The sequence below is a fragment of the Arvicola amphibius genome, chromosome 2 (genome assembly GCF_903992535.2).
Source record: "Arvicola amphibius chromosome 2, mArvAmp1.2, whole genome shotgun sequence".
NCBI classification, from domain to species: domain Eukaryota; kingdom Metazoa; phylum Chordata; class Mammalia; order Rodentia; family Cricetidae; genus Arvicola; species Arvicola amphibius.
Window position 1 is genome coordinate 94832604 of NC_052048.2, and position 24160 is coordinate 94856763.

The 24160-nt window shown below is 41.2% G+C and overlaps 1 protein-coding gene across 1 annotated transcript in view; it reads left to right on the top strand.

Annotated features, from left to right (window-relative positions):
- The window catches only part of Nbas (NBAS subunit of NRZ tethering complex), a 305414-nt gene that overhangs the window by 100721 nt on the left and 180533 nt on the right, over positions 1 to 24160 (top strand). Inside the window, exons 24-28 of the mRNA XM_038318917.1 lie at positions 717 to 902; positions 1948 to 2121; positions 7160 to 7293; positions 12539 to 12601; positions 14367 to 14489. Of these exons, the coding sequence (XP_038174845.1) occupies positions 717 to 902; positions 1948 to 2121; positions 7160 to 7293; positions 12539 to 12601; positions 14367 to 14489 (680 nt within the window). The remainder of the gene's footprint in view (positions 1 to 716; positions 903 to 1947; positions 2122 to 7159; positions 7294 to 12538; positions 12602 to 14366; positions 14490 to 24160) is intronic.

Consider the following 24160-nt stretch of genomic DNA (forward strand, 5'->3'; position numbering starts at 1 on the left):
GCAGGGCTACATGGCTCTCACTGACTCTGCCCTCTTTCTTCCAGCATTCAGTTTAGTTTTCTTGTCTAGCTCTATTCTGCTAAGCCACTAGCCCAAACAGATTTATTCATTAGCCAATAAAAGCAACACATAGACAGGACTTCCCACACCAAGCTTCTTGTAGGCCCTTCATGTATTTTAGAGTAGGAATGGGAGAGGAACATTAGTGTGGGCTACAACTGATGACTTCCCATCAACCAGAGGATGCTCGTTTATAATTGTGATGAGGGAATAGGAGATAAATGTCAGTTTACTGCTCAAGTAAAGGAAATGTTGTTCTTTGTTTTAGCTAAGAAATAAATATTTATGGGGTGACTGCAGATGGCTTGGCATGGAGCAGGAAAGCCTGCAGAGCAAAGCTTCATTTAGGAAGCACAGTGCTGTGGTGCAAGTACAATTAATCTGGCATTGTCACTGCTGTTTATGCCACATTTCCCTCTCCTTTTGTTACTCTGATGTAAGAATTAAGATGCCTCTCTCCCTTCATATCTGTATCGTCAGTACATCTTGCTGATTGATACACTTGAAATAGTTTGATGCTGATATGTTTGATAAAGGACTCCAGCCCTTTTGTAGTGAGACACATTCTGACTGTGAAATTTTATAGAAACGCTCAGTTCTCCTCTAGAAGTTTCCATCGCCTTAGTGGGGAGCTCACTGTTGTTTTTCACTTTCAGGTTGACTGTGCCTTGTCACTTACACGTCTTGGAGTGGAGCGCCATATTCCTGGCTTGCTGGCTCTCTGTGACGATTTGGTTACCCTGGAAACACTGGTTTACGAAGCCGGGTGTGACTTCACCCTCACTCTGAAAGACCTGCAGCAGAAGAAAGACTTTGAAAAACTCACATTGCTGATGGAGCGTGTAGGTGCCCTCTGCCCTTCTGAGCATCCCTGAGCTTCTATTGCTGTGTGTGGCACAAGCCAAATAGGAAATGTAAGAGCCCAGTAAGGAAACGTGTGGGCACATTCCAGCAGGAATACACTGCTGGCTAGCTTTATACCTTTCTTTCCTTTATCCCTCCCTCACCTTTGCTGCCTCTGTCTGTGCACTCCCTCATTTCCATCTCCTGTATCTTCCCTTTTTGTTCCTTAGCAGCCATCCACTGAGATTTCATTGTATTATGTCAGACCCTTCTTAAGAGTGGTAGGTTTGTGCTGGGCATAGTGGCACATGCCTTTATTCCAGCACTTCAGAGGCAGAGACAGGTAGAGCTCTATGAGTCTGAGGCCAGTGTGGTCTACATAGAGAGTTCCAGCCAGGGCTGTGTAGAGTCTCCCTAAAAACAGACAAGAATATTGAAAAGAGTTGTGGGCTTATGTCCTGGAATGATTATGAGAAGTGATGGTATTCTTTTAGAGATGATGGATAAGATGACCCATGTCATAAAGGGAAACAATGAAAAAGAAAAATGAGGATGGGGAAGACTTGAGGCTTTTACAAGTGGGATTCTGTTCTCGAGCGGCATCTTTTTTGGGCCCGTCTGCTCATCTGTCTCAGTGTCTGTGCTTTCCTCCGTCAACTCTTCTCTGGCCTCAGCTGTCTCTCTCTTTTCCTCCTCTCACATGTTCTTTTTATTCTTTCTCTGGGTAGACTCTTTCTCTGCTGTGGAGGACCTCACGGCTGAACAGTAGCCACAATGAATATGTTTCCCACAGCTGGCGCTAGGCCTGTGGGACGCTAGGCCAGTTCCAGTCTGCATAGATGGTATGCACAGTTATAGCCACTGTATCCACCCGGCCCCAGAGGAAGGTACACATTCTTCTGCTCATGGTTAGGCCAGAAGTGAGTGGGAATCTGCAGTGCTTTAGGAAGTATGGGGCTTTCACTGTTTGATATTAGATTGGTTATCTAGTACCGTACAGTTTTTAATTTATCGCTTGCTTTCTATGGTTAATTATCCTTACAGTGTTCTGAGGACAATTATGTGACCAGTGCTTACCAATGGATGGTTCCCTTTCTTCACCGCTGTGAGAAACAGTCTCCCGGTGCGGCCAATGAGCTATTGAAAGAATATCTAGTAACTTTAGCTAAAGAAGACTTGAAATTTCCCTTGAAGATATTTCAGCATTCTAAGCCTGATGTAAGTAGCAATTCTAATTTCTTCAGAGTCTTTTCATTTTCTTTTTCATTAGTCTGTGGTATTAGGTTTAGTTATAAGTTTTTATAATTGGGCCTTGTAAAGAGATTCCACTAAGTAGAAAAAAATTGTCTTTTTTTTTTTTTTTTTTTTTGGTGTTGTTGTTGTTTTGAGACAGGGTTTCTCTTTAGCTCTGGAGCCTGTCCTGGAACTAGCTCTTGTAGACCAGGTTGGCCTCAAACTCACGGAGAGCCTCCTTCCTCTGCCTCCCTAGTGCTGGGATTAAAGGCATGCACCACCACCACCCAGCAAAATTGTCATTTTTAAAAAATGTTTCAACATTGTTGATGTACATTTTTCTAAAGTTTATGTAGTTACAGTTATTTTGGCTCATTCATTCCATAGTTCTTGTTTGTTGGATCAGTGAGTACTAAGATCTGTAGTTCCAGATGTTGAACTCTAACTATGAAGACTTTTCACTAACCCTAACTCCTTCCGTTTCTTTAGTAAGGGTAGGAAGTGGAAGGGGATTCATGCTATGAAGTCTTCACGCTTTAGCCTAGATCTCCTCATTCTGCACCCGTGTTCTTGTCCAGTGTATTTATGATGTCACCAATAATCAAAAGTGTCTTCTCCCACAGATACTCAAGTAGTTTATAAAGGTCTGTAGGTTTTCATAAGGACATACTCAATCACCCTGGTGATTCTTATAGCTGTAGAAGACTGCCTTTTTAAGCTCGCTTCTGTGCTGCTTGGGTTTCCTGGAGCAAAAACCATTTTGTTAGGCACAAATACTTTTGCATTGTGAAAAATCTCTTAATCTTGTGATAGATTAAAATATGCTATTCCAGGTAGTGCAGTGGCTCCCCTGTCTTTGGAGTGGGGACTTTAAGCAAGGTAGCACAGCCCCTGGAACACAGTCATGAGACCAGTATTTAAGCCAAAGGCACTCCAAATTCAAGCTTCTTCTAGGTGTTAGTTCTGATTGAGTCTGCTTCATATTGGCCTCAGTTAGCACCATGAACGTCACTCACTAAGATAACTAGTCCTGGCATTGAGTAACCTAAACAGGAAGGAAAACATTGCCCTGTCTTAGGCCTTTCTGAGTTTATAAGATGGTTGTCTGTCTGAAATGCCTCTGCTCGTTGATTACTTAAAGTTTTCATCCCCTTGAAATCAGCTTCCACTTAGTGGCTGGTTTTACATTTGGGGTGAGCCCTGGTGGGCACTGATGGCTGCAGAATACCACATGCGATGCAGAATGGGTTGACAATGAATGTTTTATGAGGAACGAAGAATTGACTTTAAATTCTTCCCGCAATCTTGTTTCTGATAGGTCTTCCATATGGGATCTTGTAAATCCTTTGTATATAGTCATCTTTTTGTTGTTTTTACCTGGAAATTTAGCAGGTGCTTTTGAATAAAACATGTAGCCATTTGCCTTTCTTGAAATACATGAACACTAGACAGGTAGCAGGGATATTAGGCTCCTTCTTTCCAGGACTGTCTCCATATTTCTCGGTGTTACCTTCCTGAAGCTCAGATTTTACCATGTCATTAATCTATGGAAATGTCCCCAGTGGCTTGTGGTTGTAGACTGGCTAGCACTGGGCCCCCTAGAGTGACTTGGATAGGACTTGGCCTCCAGTCTGCCTCTTCATCCTTACTTCTCTCCATGACACGAGGCTATTGTCAGGGAACTTACCTCTTTACCTCTCCAGGGCTCTTTTTGGGCCTCTCTGCTAGTGGGTTAATTCCTTTGTGCACAGATGGTTCCCTTCCTCCTCATTTATTTGATAAGTAGCTGTCTGTTTTGTGGGCCTACTCCTTTAGCGACTCTGGAACCCGTGATTTCTCTGTGCACCTGTCTCTAGTGTTATGTCTTTTCCCATTCACTGTCGTGTGAAATTCTTATTTTCAATTTCTGTGTCATCAGATTCATCAGCCTTTGTGTTTTGAGTCATGTTGAAGATGGGTTTTCCATTTAAAGCTTGTAGTAGAATTTTGTTTTCTTTGAGTACTTGTATAATTTTATTCTTTGTGTTGAGACCACTAATCTATGGAGTTTGTACTTTTGTATAGTATGAGTTATAGATATAACTTTATGCTGTCTCAAATAGCTACCTATTTATCCTAGCCGAATTATTAAAATGCATGTCTTTACCATAGTAACCTGAGGTGTTACCCTCGTTATAAACTTAAATTTTCATTTGCATGTACATCTAATTCTATAATGTTCCCAATATTCTGGTGACCTGTTTATTATGACACTAGTTCTCTGGTGATTAGAGATTGCGTGAGATGTTCCAGGAGCTGATGAGTATAATATTTCTTTTCAGTTTTGTTTGTTCCTCACTGTTTTGTCAAAGTTCTATTGGATAGTTTACTATCTGAATCTTAATATCAGCTTATCTAATTTCACAACATAGTTTATTTACATTTTGACTAATTATTGTTGATTTATAAGTTATTTTATGGAGACTGATAGACTCATTTGTTTATAAAGTTAAACCCCTTTTCCAAGAATAGGTTGTATTACTCTATTTGTTTTTGTATTTTAGAATAAGGTGTATTTATAGTACCAGGCATGAATTCCCCTTCCATCGATTGGTCTTATGCTTAATTAGGCATCTTGTTACCACAAATTTTGCCGGGGAATCATTGTGTGGTTTTGTGGACTTTATAGCTGGGTGGGACTACTGATTGCTCCTCTCTCTCAGCGGCTTACATAGCACTTTCAGCTAGTATAAGAGCTAGTCCTCAGGGAGGAAAGTTCCAGGTCAGGTCTAGTGTGGTTCTTCCATGGTCTGTGTCCAAGACAGCCAGTGACAGTGGCAATAGCCCAATCTGTTTTAGGAGACCAGCAGCTGGACAGCAGGTTTCCATGACTTACACTGGGGTTTTGTTAGATAGTCCATAGCTCTTGGGGACAGCCATTCTATGTGTCATGACTGCATACACACACACACACACACACACACACACACACACACACCACCCACCTACCCACCCACCCATACATTTATGTTATATATGTTTTAAACAAGTTTAATAAAGTTTCTTTTACAGATGGTACCCATTTGTTAGTAAATTAATTTTTAAATTTTTAATGTAAAGTTTCTGTTTCTCTAACTTCTTTTCCTTTGACTACTATTTGGGTTTATAAAAACTTGAGTTTCTATGTTAGTTTTTTTTTTGTTTTTTTTGTTTTGTTTTGTTTTTCGAGACAGGGTTTCTCTGCAGCTTTAGAGCCTGTCCTGGAGCTAGCTCTTGTAGACCAGGCTGGTCTCGAACTCACAGAGATCCGCCTACCTCTGCCTCCCGAGTGCTGGGATTAAAGGCGTGCGCCACCACCGCCCGGCTCTATGTTAGTTTTATATACTCTTATTTCATGACTCTTCTTTTACTTGGTTCTCTGATGTTCTCTAGATATCTCATTTTATCAATTATTTGTTTTCTAATCGTTCATAGTGTATAATTTTAAGACTTCATTTTTTTAAAATTCTAATTCTCCTAGATTTTATTGCTGCCACATAGCTCAGCTGATAACCTAGTGCTAATGGTGGGAGGACCCACTTCTTAGGATTTCTGTACAGATGTTCTTTTGGTTTGAGAAGGAAGAAATGATGCTTTCTTGCTGACCACAAGGATATCAAGGAAGGAATGATGAGAGCAAGAAGTATCTCTTAGGCTGTGTAAGTTGAGACATCATGTAGGGAGTCCTTACAGGCAAGAATCGATAGTGTCTTTAGAGTATTGTGATTTATTTATACAACGGCTTATTTTAAGAAAGAAATGCACACTGGTTTGAAGAGAAAATATCATAGTCAAGGATACCGAGAGCAAAAGGATCTTTCTCCAAGTAGTGAAATGGTGTCCACTAAGACCCACATGCGCAGGACACACACCGGGAACCTCAGCATCTGGGGGTGTCCTGTCTCAGTAGTGAAGTGTTGCCCACTAGGCCATCATATGCAGGACACACACCGGGAACCTCAGCATCTGGGGGTGTCCTGTTGAATTCTGTGACAAGTGGAAATAAACCTGGTAGACTTTAGACCTGGGCAGAATGAGTCCTTGAGAACATGTCCTGGGTGAAACATGGCTAAGACAAGGAGAAACTGTCAGCCCTATGTCTAAGGGAGAAGGGCGAAGCATATTGGCGTCTGCACTGCAGATTTTGAATCCTTTGTAGCAATCAGATGAATTGCCTGGATCAAAATGTGTGAAGAAAAATTTTGTGTATACTGAATATGTAAAATTTCTGTTTGGTTTTATTCTTGTGTTGTGTCCACATTCTACTATCACATGTAATCAAGAGATGAAACAAAATCTGTGGTGGAGTAACATAAGCTTTCTATGTATATTAAAGCCTTTAGTCCTTCCCGTTCCCTCATAGGATGGAGCTGGTAATACCTTGGCCTTAGAGATGAGAAAATAAGGCACCATTTGGTTATTTTCTGTATTTCATAAAATACTCTAAGAACAGGAATCCTTGCTTTGCTGTGAGAAAGAAATATTCTATGTGGACAGAGGCCTGAAGTGGCCATCTTTGTACTTCAGAAGTAGAGTGTGCTCTGTGGTTGTGCCACCGCATTGCTGTTGGTCAACTCAGTAGCAAGGCAGTGCAGTGTGGAAAACAATAGGCTCTAATGTCTGTAACATTACTTCAGGGATTTCATATGCTTTGTATTTGAAACACACAGAGTTTGGCTTTTGGGGTAGAAATGTTATTTTTAATGTTGCTGTCGTTATAATTCACTGTGTCATTTGTTTCTTGCATCTACGTTATTTGAAATGGGCCATAAATTGAAGAGTCTGATTTTAGCAGATGAAGCTTGTGGGTTACAAATGATCTTTTCTAGCTGATTCTGTAATTAAAATGTGAATTCATTTAGAATTATTAAATACCTCAAAAGTCTGTAAGCTACAGAAAACGGAGAGTTGTTTCTTTGGCTGATTAATGGCATTGTTTAATATTCTGTTGACAGTGGTGCTGGGAGAAACTGACATTGAGTACCACATGCTTTATTTTCTCTAGCTGCAGCAGAAATTTATTCCTGACCAGGACCAGCTGATGGCCATAGCACTCGAGTGCATCTATAACTGTGAACGGAGTGACCAGCTCTCTCTCTGCTATGACATCTTAGAATGCCTTCCACAGAGGGGAAGTGGGTAAGAAGCCAAGGAGGTCAATCTCAATGAGTCTTCTTATTCTAATGTTTAAAGCAGAGGCACTGCTTTTTTAAGTGCTCATCAACAGAAAACTTTGAAACTATGAGGAAAAAAGAGCCTGGGGGGATGGGTAGCTCAGAGGTGGAGTGCACGCTCAGTATTCATGTGGCCCTGAGTCTACCTCAGCCCTACAACCATAAAGGTTTGTGGTTTATAAACCATATAGAGAAGACATGAAAACTGTCTGTCAGCTTGGTGTCTGGAGATAGTCTTCATTCTTTTTTTTACTAAATGGATGTTTACTGTAATTGTAATTTCTACGATCATTCCCTTAACTGTGGTCATCACACACTGGAAGCCAGAAACAGCAGCTGTGACAAGAATTCTCTAAAAGTCTGCAGCAGTGATTCCTTTGTTCATTAACTGAGCTTTAAGTATTTATGGACTAACGGTATTTATTTTGGAGTTCTTTCTTCTTCATTCATATTTAGTAGTTCTCTCCCAGATGTCATGTAGCTGTCATTCCCTGGCTCTTCCTTGCCGTCTCGTTCCTAAGCATCCCACATGACGCTCACTACAAATCGGTCTCCTTGTCTGCACGCCTCTGGTACTTCAGCCAAAGTGTTCAACCTCTGTCTTCAGTGTCTTCTGTGACGTTAAATATTTAGACAGCAAGGCTTCTTTGCTCTAAATCCAGTCTGTCCCTCGATTTTCTACCGTCTTCTCACGTCAGGGAAATGTTTACTTTGTGTTAGATGGATGATAGCATTCACCATGTTTTCAGACCACCCTGAAACACTGGTTCCCATAGACTTGGGTACAAGGAAAGGAAGAAAATTTTTACATAGTAGCAGAGTATTCTCCAGAATCTGGCCTTTTCATATTCAAACTTCAAAGGTGACGTTTGTCCTTTTGTCTTCCCAGAGTAACAGAAGGCAGCCGTCATGTTCACCCGCTTTAGCAGTAGCGTCACTAATAGTCACCCTCCTTGTGTGGTCCCTCAGGAAGAGGGCTCTGGTTCACATGGTTTGACCCAAGTCCCACCAGTTCTTGACTTACAACTAATGCAGGTGCTATGAGAGCTTTTCCTGCAGAGATGCGACTACGTGCTTTGCCTATACAGGGTTTGAATGACTGAACAAAGGACCATTCTGAGTTCAGCTTCATGAACTGATGTGTTTATTTATCTTCCTTACGGGGTATAGGCGTCAGACACATGAGTGATTCCAAAGCAGCCACACTGTTGTAAAGTCTGGTCTAGGTGATGCCTCCTGTGCACATGGAGTCTGCGCTCCAGCTAGCCTCCATGTACACTAGAGTACGTGTACTCTAGTGCCGTCTTAGACCGCAGGCCATGTGCAGCTGGGGCAGAATCACTTACTGCTGGCGTGGAGGTGCAGTGGGTGGCTGAGACCTCAGGTGAGGGTCTGCTCACCTGCTCCATTCCTCCCTTCTTTGAGAGACTGTCACCAGTCCAGTGTCAGGGGTTGCTTCTGAGTCATGACAACATCTCCAGATGAAAGTGGTGATAGATGTCACGCTCGGGGAGTGTCCAACACTGGGCACAGAGAGGCCTCTGTGACACCCCAGGAAAGCAGTTTGCTGTGCATAGAATGCCACGCCATTTATGAGGCTCCGGCCCTTCCACTGTGAAGGTTAGTGCCATTTAGAAAAACATGTTGTTAGAGAGGCTCCATTCTATTATGAAGGAGCCCATAGGGACATATTCCTTTTCTAATTTGCAAGTATAAGGTAAGGCAAGAAAACAGTTGAAATGAAGCATTTTAAGACAGAAAACAGCTGTTTGGTGCCCACTTTCCCAGTATTGGATAACAAAGTAAATGCTCTACCCCGTCTCTTTTTGATGGGATGAGTATTTTTGACATAGAATTTTATGTAACACAGGCTCGCCTTGGACTCTCTGTGGGTCATGCTGGCCCTGAACTTGTGCTGCTTTAATCTCTACCATCCAAGTGCCTTGGTTATCACCCTGTCTAGCTTAAAAAGCAAAAAGTTCCAAGAAAATTTCTTTGTTTTCTCTTTGTCTGCTTTCTGTGCTGGTTAGTTTTGGTCACCCTGAAAAGAGGCAATCCCATTTAAGAAACTGTCTCCATAGATTGGCCAGCGGGGATGCCTGTGGGATACTTTCTTGATTGTTGGTTGATATCGCAGGGCCCAGCCCATCCTGGGTGGTGTCATCCATAGATGGTGGGTCTGGCTGTGTAAGGAAGATCGCTGAGTAAGCAGTGGAAGCTCCAGTAAGTAGCATCCTCTGTGGTTTCTCTTAATCTTTTCCTCCAGATTTGTGATTTGAAGTCCTATGCAGTCCCTCTTGATGACTAGCAGTTTCCTATAAACCAGATAAGCCCTCTCTTCCCCAAACTGCTCTGTTCATTGTGTTCCCTTAGATGTAGAAAACAAGCTAGGACTCTTTCTTTAGACTTTTAATTTCATAGTTGAACTGTAAGTGATGTGGTGGTTCTTATCGGATAGTCTTCCTCCCACTCTAGTGTTTCCACCATCATTGTGGTGGTGTAAACCTTGTCACAGCAAGGTGAGACTTTTCTCCTCTTTAGCTTTCTCTTTCCCCTGAATTGCATCATTCTTTCTTTTTCTTTTCTTCCCTTGGGATCCTGACAGAACCATAAAGTGGTCAGAAGAACTTGATAATCTCTCAGCTTCCTTTTTTTCTTGGCCTTCCCCACTTCTGAATCCCTCCTCATTGGATTTGCCCTTTGTCTTTCTTTGGTGTGACCCATCAGCTGTGCTCTTACCTGGGGACTTGGTCTCTCCTCTGTGTTATTTACTACCTTTCGCCTTCCTTCATGATATAGCTTCTTATTTTAGTGGTGTCCAGTCTCAAATAGTTCCTCATCAAACACGGTAATGTCATAATTATACCACTACACTAATGTCGGTGTTTTGACTTTCCGTGTAATTCTCAATTAATCTTTTATTTCCTGTGGTCTCTCAAGGTCTTGCTTTTTTCCTGTCCATGATGCAGAGAAATCTGATGCCATTCTGAATTAGGCTTTTCCCTTTGTAGACTAGTATCTTGTACTCTTCCTTAGTGTTCTCAGATATCCAGAGCTTGTATTTTTGCTGTGAATTCTGCCTCAATGTGCTGTTCATTGGCCTGTATTATTCTACTTCTGACCTGGGAGGATAAGATCCGGTGGTGCATTCCTAAATAGTTCTGTTTTTTCTTTGATGAGTTTATTTGTACTCCCCTCTCCACTGCATCCAAGTCTTGTTATTCAAAGGTTATGTCTGCCAGATTTGGTATTTAATTGTAGAGCTTATTTGTTCATGTATTTGTTTGCATCTTTTTAAATTCTTTTCCTTACATTTTGACCTTTTATGAATTGATCTGATATTTTTTTAATTTTATCTTCTAATCCAGCTTTTGAATTTCAATATTTATTTTGGTTTCTTAAGGTCAAAAAACTGTTTCTTGTTCATTAAAAACAAAACTCAGAGTTCTAGTCACAGATGCGTAGATGCCCTCCTTTCTTCTTCCCCTCCTTCCCATTACCCAACTCTCCCGAGAGCATAGGTGGGCACCCTCCTCCCTGTTACCCAGCTGTCCCAGCAGCATAGGTGGACACCCTCCTTCCCATTCCCCAGCTGTCCTAAGCATATAGGTGGCACCTTCCTCCCTGTTACCCAGCTGTCCTGAGAGTATAGGTGGGCACCCTTCTCCCTGTTACCCAGCTGTCCCAAGAGCATAGATTGACACCTTCCTCCCCATTCCCAGCTGTCCTGAGAGCATAGGTGGGCACCCTCCTCCTCGTTCCCCAGCTGTCCTAAGAGCAGCCACATGACAGCTCACATGTGTGTGTTGTGCCACTTTTATGTGGCTTTGTGGATACAGTTTTATTAATCTGTGGTCTTTTTGATGCTGATGGTCATAAAAGTTTTTCCCCAGTGCCTCCCTTTATAGTTTTTTCCTGGTAAGGAAGACCTTCTGATGGGTGAACTTGCCCTGGTTCCTTACCACTAAAGTTGATGTGATTCTCTTCCAGGAGAGGAAATGGTTAAAGCACTCCTGAGAGTCTACTAAATGTACTCCCTGAGTATTAGTCCTAGTGGGACTGCTTTGGGAGGTTGCAGCACTTGATAGGCTTAGCAGAAGGCCAGCGTGTGGGCCATGCTCCCTAGTGTCTTTTTCCATGGTACATGATGTTTTTACTCTTTGCCCATTCTCCATTGCTGGTTAGCCTTTTGACTAAGACCAACTGTGACTCTATTTTTAAAATTGTTTTTTGCAAATTTTATATATTAGTACTGTAACATGAGGGGCTGCTTGTGGGGTTTTTGTCCTGCCCTGTTCCCACAACCTTCAAGTCCCAAAGAAAATCACACGGAGAATCTACATTAGGTTATAAACTGATTGGCCCATTAGCTCAGGCTTTGTATTAGCTCTTATAACATATATTACTCCATTATCCTTAACTATGTTAGCCACATGGCTCGGTACCTTTCACAGCAGGGCAGGTCACATGTTGCTTCTCCGGTGGTCTGGGCTAGACTGGGGAGGAATGGGCTTCCTCCTTCCCAGAATTCTCTTGTTCTCATTGCCCTGCCTCTACTTCCCTTCTGGTTGACCCGCCTATACTTCCTGCCTAGCCAATCAACGTTTATTTAAAACATGATTGACAAAATACAGACAATTCTCCCACACCATTAGTACTGTGTTTATATCATTTCTATCCCTTCCTCTCCAACTCTAGCTTCTCCTGTGTCTCCCTATTCCCTCTCAAATTATTGACCTCTTGTTCTTTACTATTATTTACACACACATACATACACACGCACGCACACACACAACTACACCCCTAGTCAACAACTCTTCATAATTCTTTTTTACCTTGAAGCAGAATCAACTCAAAAGTGTCTTAGAAATTAGTTGTTCATATCTTATTAATCTCTAGCAGAGAGTGATTCCACTAATTTTCATTTTAGTCCATTGATTCGATTTGCTAAATAGGTACAAATAATTTCACTGTATGCTCTGGGTGTGACCAGAGATAGGCCTGATGGTCATATTATGCTATTGCCACTTCAAGGAAATAGTGTAGGACCCTGGGGGGTCTTTAGATGGTACATAGGAAATAAGCCTCAGATTTTACTTGGACAGTGTAATATTGTTCCATGTAAGAGAAACTTTCTTTGTTTTACCCCATATAGTTGTTCTATATTTTATTAAAAACCCACTTCTAAACTTAAATTTTATGTGTTTTAGCCATACGACAAAAGTGACCACCGCTCTTCATGACATGGTGGACCAACTGGAAAAAATTCTCAGGTAAATAAAAAAAGACTGTCTTTTTGTTCTATGCTTATTAAGGTATGTATTCAGCAATGCAGCTATGGCCTGTTATTCATGTCCAATTTGAACGCTTAGTCCCATGACTCTCTTGAATGTTTTCTCAATGATGTGAGCACTGTCTTACAGTAGCAGAGTGCTGGGGTAGGTGCCGGATACCCGAGGAGCCTGAGTGTGTGCATACACGGCTGCTTGTGCTCCTCAGCCCAGTCTTTCTCCTCCCCTATGCAGTTTTGCTGGGGTCCATGGATGATTCTCTTGCCTCTACTGCTCCTGTGGTGTTATTACAATTGTGTGCTGCTTTTGTTTGTTTTTTAAAGAGCATCTTGCCATGTAGCTCAGGGTAGCTTCAAACTCAGTCAACCTCCTGCCTCAACCTTCCTGTGTTGGAATAGGTATGAGATGCCATGCCAGATAAGCGTGTGTCCAAGTCCAAGCATTTTTCTCACTAGCTAGATGACCTTTGAACTTAAGTCTTTCTTATATATAATAATTCATGAGATGATGAAAGTTCTATTTGATTAAAAAAAATTAAAGTCCCTCATACTGTCTAGGTATACAGAAATGTTAATTTATACAGCAACAATTGCATCAGTCAGTAAACAGTGTCTATTATACTCTTAAGACTTGGAGCACAATAGCGTGTTTGAGTGATGTTGGGATAATACCAAACTGTGTTGGAACTTTGATGCATTTTTGGTGGGATATTCTTACTTTTATAATAAAATGTTGAGCTTGCGCTGTCTTTCTTTGAGATGGAATTGTCTTAATTAGTCCTGTAGGGAGTTTGGTGTTATTTACTAGCATTCATTTATGTATGCATGCATGCATGTATGTATATATATATGTATGTATGTACACACTATACATACATACACACATATATATATATAAACAATTCTTAAATATTATACTATAAATACAAATTGAATAAACTAGGATCTGGGAATGTAGCTCAGCTGGTAGAATGCTTGACCAGCATGCACAAAGCTCTGGGTTTGATCCCTAGCTCCATAAAACATGTATGTGGGAGTCTGTGCTGGTTATCCTGGCACTAGGAGGTGGAGGTAGGAGGATCAGAAGTTCAAGATGATCCTTGGATATATGAGTTGATGGTCAGTCTGGAGTATTTGAAACCTTGTATTGAAAGGAAGGAAGGAAGGAATGGAGAAAGGGAAAGAGGGAGGAAGGAAGGAACAAAATAATAACAATCAACTATCCTTTTAATGTATAATTGCTGATGATACCATTTTAGTAAGGGTGTATATATAGAAAAGGATCATTATTTGGAGACCATCTACTCATTTTATTCACTCAAACTAGAGATGGTAGTATAAAAAATATTTTAAGTTGCATTTAAGGGAACAGAGTGCTCCATACACCATAGTGCTGTGTACTGACAAGCATTGAAGCTTAGTACTAAAGCCACACATTTGTCCTATTACTGTGCGTGCTTTTAGAGTGGAGGCAGTTTGCCAGAGAGATTTTCAGTTAGATATTTCATGTTTTAAAGAATAGATCATTTATTCTAAGTATAGCCTAATAAAAGCCAATGAGAAATATGCAGCTTGATATGTAATTATGTGTTTTATTTTTGGTAAGAATTAATGCAATATGTATTACTGTATCATATGTATACGTGATACCTTTTATTTTTATACCAAATGTCTAAGTGTAATTTAAATGCTTAAAAACTTCACCTCTTTGCTTGGACAATGTTCAGCATATCTTCTTTCACTTATAGTGTGTCAGAACTTTTGAAAAAACATGGACTGGAGAAGCCAGTTTCCTTTGTGAAGAACACGCAGTCCAGCTCAGAAGAGGCACGCAGCCTGATGGTTCGTCTGACCAGGCACATCGGACGGAAGTAAGTGACAAACACATTTGATAGATGCTTGTAGATATTGATGTTTTATTTATTGAAAACTCCGATAAGTTATATAGTTGGTCAATGACATACTATAGCTATAAGGTATATAATTTGATAAGTTTTGATATATGCACATTCTCATGGTCTACACTGTCACTCCATTGAGGATAATGGCCAAAAGAGATAGTGACCCTTACAAGTTTCCTCTTCCCTCTCCATAGTCCCTTTCCTCCTACTTGCCAGGTCATTCATGGGCTGCTGCCAGTCTATTGTATATCCCTTTAAGTGTTATTTTCAGTTTCTTAGACTCTTATGTACCTGGGCCAGACATTATTTTGTTATTTGGTTTACATTGATTTAGCATAATTGATTTATCTGCCTTGTACCATGACTTAAAAGATTATAGTTTTATTTGCAGAATACAAATCCATGTGTAGGGTTTTTTTTCACATCCTGTCTTTGCTCACCTGTTAGTGGACATTGGGATTGTTTTGAGTTTTGATGTTTATAAACACAGCTTTTATAGATACTTTTGTTTTCAAAGGACCATATTCAATTTTTTTGAATACATAAAGATAGACTGCAGGATTATATGTTGGGAACAAAACAAAACAAACAAAAATCCTGCCTAATAGTCTTTTCAGTATTCATTCCATTTAGTTTGATCCCAGATTTTAGGGGTTGGGTTTGTTGCTTATACCCTCATCAACTCAGGTGCATTTCTGTGTGTTTCTCTCCTAATGGGTATGTGCCTGCACCTCTTTGGGTGACAGCTGGAAGCATAGTTCTGGTCATTTCCATCTGTGTATCTTTTCTGTCCATCCGCTAACACCAAGCTGCTTTCTTCTTACTGCATCTGAGGAGATTTTCACCATTCAGGGTCCACTCTGCTTCTAAGGCATTGACGGAGTCTCCCGTGGTCACCGTTTGGGACCCACTTTGCCTCTAAGGCTTTGATGGAGTCTCCCATGTGCACCTTGCCCTTTCCATTTTCTTACCTACGGTTTCTGATGAGCAGGCTTTGAAAAACTATTCTCCTTGGTGAGAGTTATTATTTGATGAAGTCATTACACATCTTCAGTGCATTCTGCTTGCTCTCACCTTATCCTCAGGAGCCCAGAGCCCCTCCCGGGCCCATGTGTCATGCTCAGTCTTGTGCAAGCGCCCACAGTGCTGTGACTGACTGCAGTGGCCATGTCATGCTTCAGAGATGGCATTTCACGCTGTCTCTGTCCTTCTGAGTTGACATTCTTTCTCTTCCCTTACCTAGAATATTCTCCGAGCCTCAGAAGGAGTGGTGGAAATGTCTGGTTGTGACTGAGCACTGAACTCACGTTTTTTTCTGAGCTCCTAGATATCTTGAATGGCCATAGTCTTGGAGTGGACTCCTTTTTTCTTTACATAACTTCAGAAGCCAATCTGTGCTCTGTGATTTTGGTTCTATTAGTTTTACAGGAAGTTTATTTTAATTTTTTTTAGCCAAATTTTTGAATTCACACAAATTAAATTCATGATTTGTTTTCACAGTTTTTGATTATTTTTCCAGCTATGGGTCAAAATTTTCCTAATGTCTGACTAGTCTCACACCATTTGTTGAAAACTCTAGCCTTTCTCTACTGAATTGCCTTTGTAACCTTATAGAAAACCAGTTTTCCACACAGGTCAGGCTGGGTTTTGACATTTTTTATTGTGCCTCTTCTGCCTATTTATTTATTTTCAAGTAGCACACTATGTTAGTTATTTTAGGTGTATTATAAATTTTGAAATTAGGTAATATTTGTTGTTCGACTTCACTTTTTTTTTTACATTTGTTTTGTTTATATGCTATAGAGTTTTTGTATTTCTAATATAAAGTTTAAAATCAACTTTTTTAATATTATTATTTGTGATTTTCTTTCTAATTCAAGACAGAATCTTGCTACCTAACCCAGAACTCAACATTTAGCTCAGGCTGGGCTCAACCCCACTATATTCTCCTGCGTTAGCCTCCTGATCCCTGAGTTTACAGGTGTGTGCTAGCACGCCCACCTTCATTTGGGGTGGTGATATTGGTGTCAGGTCTGTCCCCAGTTGGGGAGTGTTGATGTGCTAAGCCCCTTTCAGGCTCTCAGTCCACGGGCACAGAACGGATGCCTTTCTGTTCCGTTCAGTGTTTTATAGTTTGAGTATGCAAGTCTTGTAATTACGGTGTGAAATTGATTCCTAGGTATGTTAGGTGGTAATTTGCATTAAATTCATTTGACATAGTTCATACTTAATATATAGATATGCAGTCTGTGTTTGTGTATGTTTATGTGTGTGTACACGTGTGTGTGTACACATCTGTGTGTTCACTTGTGAGTTGGGGTATTCCTATGTAGCTCATACTGGTCTGAACCTCATGATTCTTTTAATTCTTATGTCACAGGTATTCACCATCAGAACTGATCAATTGCTCTTTTATATATTGATCTTTAGACTTGCAATCTTGCTGAATTCACTTATATATTGTTGACTACATAATTTAATTTTTATTCTTGTTTCATGACAAAGTTTCTAACAAATTGTAGATACTCGTATTTTCAAATGAATAGGTGAATAAAAGATAGTAATGATAACAATTTTTTTTTTAGTCAGTGTTTCTCTCTGTATAGCATTGGCTGTCCTGGAATTTGCTTTGTAGACCATGCTGGCCTTGAACTCACAGAGATCCACCTACATGCGCCACCACCACCCAGCATGAGAGCAATTTTTAAAGTAAAGTATTTGTGTTTTGTGATTTTTTTTTTTGCTCTTTCTATGTTGTCATCATTTAAAGTACATTTATTCTGATGGAGCTATTAATTTTGCTGTTTATTTTTGGAGATTCAAAAGTTATAAGAGAGCTAGCAAACTGAATTTATTAGTTAACAGTTTCATCTCCCTCATATTTAGTCGTACTTTTCTTAATTAGCATTTATTTGTAAATTTTATTCACATTATTTTTTGATTATTTTGTTAATATTCACATTTCTTAATCATGAATAATTGAATTTTTCATTTACATTTTTTATGAATATTTCGTTATAAGTTTGGACAATTTTTTGTCAGCCTGTGTAAAAGCAAGAAATATTGTATCTCCTTGATCTGTCCAAGCTGTCCAGTTAAATATGAGGGAGAAAATAGAAAATTTGCCTTGTAGAAAAATTTTCAAAGGCAAAAGACTTTCAAAGGTTTTTCCAACTGTGTGGGGTTCAAATGGCCCATAAACCAGCGGCAAGCATTTGGCCCATTCTAATAGTTCTGGTGGGTTCACAGTGGAAGGACCTGTGAATTCTCACTGGCTGTCAGGCAGTAGCTGCAGAGCCTGACATGCAGAGGCTGGTGTATCAAAGGGATTCTGAGATAGTCAGTGCTTTGGGGGTGGTCCCCAGGTATGTATGAGGAAGTTACCTTCTGAATCTGTCACATGGGGAAGGTGTGAAAATGTAAAGATGTCTGGAGGGGAATAATAAATCATAGTCAACAGGGAACATGCTTGCTGGCAGTAAGATTAAATAATGAATGGTTAGAGATACAGCTGAGCCGGATAAAAGAAGAAATGAAATTCCAATATTGATAAGATAGTGCTTGTTTTCAGCTCCTCCGAGCAGAGTCAGACTCTGTCCTGGGAGCGTCTCACATCTTGCATCTTTTTCTCACCACTGTCTCCCTCTCTTGCAGCACGGTGCTGTCTTTATTAAACATGTGTTTGTGCCTTAGGTTTTCTTCTAGTTTTTAAGCTAGAGATACTGGGAAGGAACTTACACACTATGGCCCGGGTAATTGCTGACTGAGTGACTGGTGTAGTCTTATGACAACTTTACAAGGGGTCAGTGCCCCTAGGGTGATGCTGCTTTTGCTAGGACCAGTACCTCCGCAGCTGGAAAGCCCTGCTCCAGCTGCTGAGCTGTGTATGTGCTTCTGATGTGCCCAGCGTTAATTTCTACATGCGGCAGTCTGCTTACTGTGAATATTTAGGAGAACATGGAGAACATGGTCTCACTTTCAAAGTTGTCAGCTTGACATCAGTCTCAACATGTGAGTGTGCTCAAGCTTTCAGTACCTCTAAAGCAGTCTTCTGGGCATCTTAAACGATGGCAGAGCCCATCACGTTTGTCTGAGTCCTGGTTTTACCATCTTGAATATGGTACTGTTTATACTTGGGTTGGAGGAAAATCTATCTCCATTACTGATTTGTAAGAAATACTTTGAATTCAGACATCTTGTTGGTTTGCTAAATTCTGCTTTCCTCAAATCCCACTTTTGATTTTTATTTACGGGATGCATTCTGAAAAAGGCCATTGTAGATGATGTGTTATAATTTATTTTAATTAGAATTTCCACTTATGGTTAGCCATGTGTGAGGGAACATTTATACCATCTGCCCTAGTGCTGATGGCTTCCAGAGGAACAGCTGGGCTGTGAGATGTATTTCAGCCTGACAAGACCAAGGTCTGACTTTGTTGAGCTAATAACTTGGACACTGACTTCAAACATTTTGTTACTCCTCTGCCTTCAAGTCAAATCTGAAAGGAGTCCCGCAGTTCTTTGAAACCATCAAAAAAGTTCAATGAGCAAGATGAAAATACTGAATATACTTTATAAGTTGTCATAGGAAACTTGGAGAAGCAACAGTGTGTTTTTTGTGTGTGTGCCAGAGAGGTACTGTGTCTTCATGTGCCTTGTTGCACATGGAGCAAGAAGTGTTTATTTCAGGTAGTAAGTAGAAAACGCACTGACAGTGAGGCGTGTGCTTGTTAACATTTTAGGCCTGGTGACCAGGACTATTGTTATCTCAGCTACTCGGGAGCCTGGGGCAGTAAGATGCTCAAAGCCAAGCATGTGGGGCCAGCCTGTGCAACATAGCGATAGCCAGTCTCAAAAGCAGACGTGCTACCGCTTAATTATTATGTACTTAGGATCCATCGTCTTCATTTAAGCATAGAACAGTTAGAAATGATGGTCATTGTTGTTTTTGACATAGCATCTTGCTTTGTAGGTCAGGCTGCCTTGAAATTATGATCCCCATGACTGACTCAACCTCTTGAATGCTGGACTGCCAGATACATACCATAGCGTTTGGTAGTGGTCATGATTTTAAAGGACAATATACTGAGACAAGAAAGAAAAAGATTCATGTAAAAGAAACATCTATTTTGTACTTGACAAACACAAACAGCATCTACTTTTTCAAATATTGAGTTCTGTTATTGTCTAGAACTTCATAATTAGTGGTAAACATAGTGATTCCCAGCTCAGGTACATTCAAGTAAGATGAACTGAGAGGAGCAAAGGCTCTTTCAGCATGTTCCCTTCCAACTGTTTATAACCTTAATTATACACATAACTTAAAATGTCTCTCCAACCCAAGATCCATCCATTCATTCCCATTTCTCAAATACTGGACCAGAAAACTTAGGAACCTTTTTATATATTGTACTTTAAGTTAATCCTAAAAACCCCAGAGGAGGGAGCCTAGAAGTCAGATGAAAACACCACACTCCATACAAGCAATCCAGCTCATTTGTGTGTTAGGAGCATGCAGACTTCTTCAGTCTCCGCAGTTGCCTACAGTCTCACCCATTCTTGGTGATTCTGTGAGTTGGGCTTTGAGTCAGGACTGTTTAATCCAGCAGGGTTGTGCATTCATAACACGAATCCATGACTGTGGGTGAAACTGCCAGCAACCCCCTTCCCAGCTGCAGGAGAGACTGCAACTTTGGAAGCAGACTTCAAGTGGTTGTAGTCACCGGTTTGCAAAGCCTTCCTGCTGTGTGACCTGCTCCGGTTTATAAACTGCCACTGTGCGTGTTGTAATTGCTGTGCTCTGAGCATAAGAGCCATCTTCTTCGGAACATCTGTGACTCTGCTTGTTGATTGTTGATGTTCTCCCATAGAAGGAGGGGATGAGGAGGGCCATTGGGTCATTACTTGAGGACATTTCTTCCTGCACTTTCCATCAGCTGTCTGTCATTCTGCCCTGAATTCATGTAGATGTCTGGTCCGGGGAGACACTAGAGTATTTATTTATACCGTGGAATGTTAATGGAAGAGTCTGACTTCTCATTTTTGCAATTTTGCGTTTTTCAAAGCTTGATACTTTTCCAAAAGTATCACATTGTTACTTTTCAGTGGTATATTTGCTTTGGGTTGTCTATCCTCCTCTAAGTAACCTTAACAAATTTCTGGGTTCACCAAGCTAAACTGGTTTGTTGTTGAAGCTCTTTAAGGAGGGAAGTATATGTCTATGGAGAGAGTTTTCACAACACTTATGTAGGTGGCAGGAGTCAACGAAGCCGAAGATGAGTTTGGAAAGAGCAGTGGCGTTTTCTTGATGTGGGTGATAGACACTACACTATCTGAGGGTGGGTTGTCTAAAGGAGCGTCAGGTATGAGTCCTCTCATATGGCGTGGGATGCTGTGTTAGCTTCTGTGCTCTTGTAGTCATCACAAGGTTGCTGTTTTACATAAGACATGGGGCTGAGGCCTGGATGGATACCCTGAAGAACTTGCATGTAAAAAAGGCGAAATTACAGTGGAGTATACAGCTAGTGTTTTTCGCTTTAGCCTGTTGTTTCAAAAGGAAACTGGGAAAAAAAGGGAGGGGGAGAATAAAATAAAGGTGTAAGCTTGCATCTCTCAAAGCCGGGAGGGCACCCAAAAGGTGGACGAGAATACCGATGTGTGTTAAAAACCCTTCCTGGAATCTGGAAAATTGGAGCTCATGGGAACTGTCTGATAGTAAAAGAAGAAAAGCATAAGGTAGCGGTGATAGTGAATAGCTGAGAATGAGAGGGATGGGGTGTGGTACCCACTCACCAGGCAGGGCAGGGCTGTGCTCATCACAGTGAAGAAAGGTTCCTTTGGTTTTGCATGGCTTTGATGAACCCCATAGTACAACTGTCTTGTTGAGATAGGAATACTATGTAGAATTTGACTAGTCTAGACCAGAGTAAACTTGTCTATAAAGTGCATAAGTCATGCAAGAAGGGACAGAAAACGGAAGGAAAATTGGGTCATTCTTAGTCTCTGTCAGAAAGTCTAGCAAAATCTATGCTGAATTTGTCTCCCTAGAGGGCAAAATTGATGGAAACCATTTTGGAGGCTTTACAGTCTTAGTTGGCAGTTCAGCAAGTGTGGGCTGTTGGGAGATGGCCAGTGAGCTCCACTGTACTTGCCTCTGTGAAGGAGGAGGCTCTTATGGGGTGGAAACACAACAGCTGTTAGCTTCCCTAGTAAGGAGGCGTGTGGCTGCAGGTGAGGGCTGTGCAGGACAATTGGAAGCCCCACACCGACCTGTTTGTTTATTAATCATCTATTTGCAGATTATCTGGGGAGGGATTGTTGATGCACAGTTATTATTTTCTATTGCTGAATCAGATATTCTCTTATTCTTTGGTTCTTTGTAATTCCAGGACAGTGACTATTAGCTGGTGAGTATGGAGATAGCAGGGTACAGACAGAAGTATTAAGCTTGGCCTAGGGATGGGTAAAGGCATTTCTCTCCTGTGGTAGATTGTTTGCCCACCCAGCCCCTCTTCTTAATGAATATGTGACTAATGGAAGAGTTGACTGTCTGCAGCTGCTATGCAAGGTCAGTTAAGATTCTGTCAAGCCTAAGGGACCAGGGCTGAGCATAAGTACAGTTTCCTCAACAGCAGGGATGAGCTATAACCAAACACTGTCTGGGTAGGAGCTGAATGCTTTGGTCTTTTGTAAGCATGTTACTGACCTCTCTTTTGAGGGGATCTTGAAAATTATGTCTCAGGAATTGTGGCAAAAGAGACTGTCTTTTTTGGAGCTTGAAGTTTGTTCCTAAGGCAGTTGGCAATGCCTGCAACCACTCTGAGGTTCTGGCAGCTTGTCCCTGGGCTGTTACCTAAAAAGATGACTCCTGAAGGTCTTTGTTTATTGCTTGTGAACTGCTGCCTGGTATTCCACTTAAAGCAGTGGCTGTCACCCTGTGGGTCATGCCTTCTTTGGCGGGGGGATTACATATCAGATAGTCACATTATAACTCATATCAGTAGTGAACTTATAGTTATGAAGTAGCAACAAAAATAGCCTTATGGTTGGGGTCACCATGATGTGAGGAACTGTATTAAAAGGTCACAATATTAAGAAGGTTGGAAGTCACCGATTTAGAGCAAAGCCTCCAGCTATAATGCTAGCAGTGGGTGGTTCTTGTGCCCCAGACCTGTGCTAAGAGCAGTCTTTGGTTGCCTCCTATGTCTTTTTTTAATAATTAAATTTATTTTTTAAAACAATCTTTTCTCATTTTATATACCTATCCCAGTTCCCACTCCCTCCTCCCCTCCCACTCTCCCCACCTCAGCCTTTCATTCACTCCTCAAAGAGGGTAAGACTTCCCAAGTGGAGTCAACAAAGTCTGACACATCACATTGAGGCAGGACTGAGGCCCTTCCTCCATCTAGGCTGAGCAAAGTATCCCACCAAAAAGAATGGGTTCCAAAATGCCAGTTCAAGCACTAGGGATATATCCTGGTTCCACTGACTGCCCAAGCCACACCACTGTCACCCACATTCAGTGGACCTAGTTTGGTACTATTCAGGTTCCCCTGCTATAAGTCCAGAGTCAGCGAGCTCTCACTAGCTCAGGTCAGCAGTTTCTCTGGGTATCCCCATTATGGGTTTGACCCCGTTGCTCATGTTATCACTCCTCCCTCTCTTGGACTGGCCTCTGTAAGCTTGGTTCAGTGCTTAGCTGTGGATTTCTACATCTGCTTCCATCAGTTGCTGGATGAAGTTTCTATGATGACAATTAAGATATTCATCAATCTGACTACAGGGCAAGACCAGTTCAGGCACCCTCTCCTCTATTGCTTAGGTTTTAGCTGGGGTCATTCTTGTGGTTCCTGACAGTTTCCCTAGATCCAGGTTTCTTATGCTGCATAATGGCTCCCTCCCTCTCTGTCCTTCCCCCATCTCAACCATCCAGATCCCTCATGTTCTCCTCTTCTCTCCCCTTTCTCCTCTCCTCTTTCACCCTCTCATCTCCCCGTCTCCCACACTCCCAAGTTTTTCAGATCTTGTTGAATTCTACTTCCCAGGGGGGATTCATGTTCTCCTTGTTACCTAGTTTTCTCTGGAATAGTGGACTATAGACTGGTTATTCTCTGCTTTACATCTAATATCCACTTATGAGTGAGTACATACCATTTTTGTCTTTTCTGGGTCTGGGTTACCTCACTCAGTAACCCAGTTTTTTTCTAGTTCCATCCATTTGCATGGAAATTTTAAGATGCCATTTTGTGTGTGTGTGTGTGTGTTTTTTCCGCTGTGTAGTACGCCATTGCATAAATGTACCACATTTTCTTTATTCATTCTTCAGTTGAGGGGCATCTAGGTTGTTTCCAGGTTCTGGCTATTATGAATAATGCTGCTGTGAACACAGCTGAACAAATGTCTTTGTAGTGTCAGTGTGCAACTTTTGGGTGTATGCCCAAGAGTGGTATTGCTGGATCTTAAGTAGATTGATTCCCAATTTTCTGAGAAACCACCATACTGATTTCCAAAGTGGCTGAACAAGTTTGCACTCCCATCAACAATGGAGGAATGTTCCCTTTACCCCACATCCTCTCCAGCATAAGTTGTCATCCATGTTTTTTAATCTTAGTCATTCTGACAGGTGTAAGATGGTGTCTTAG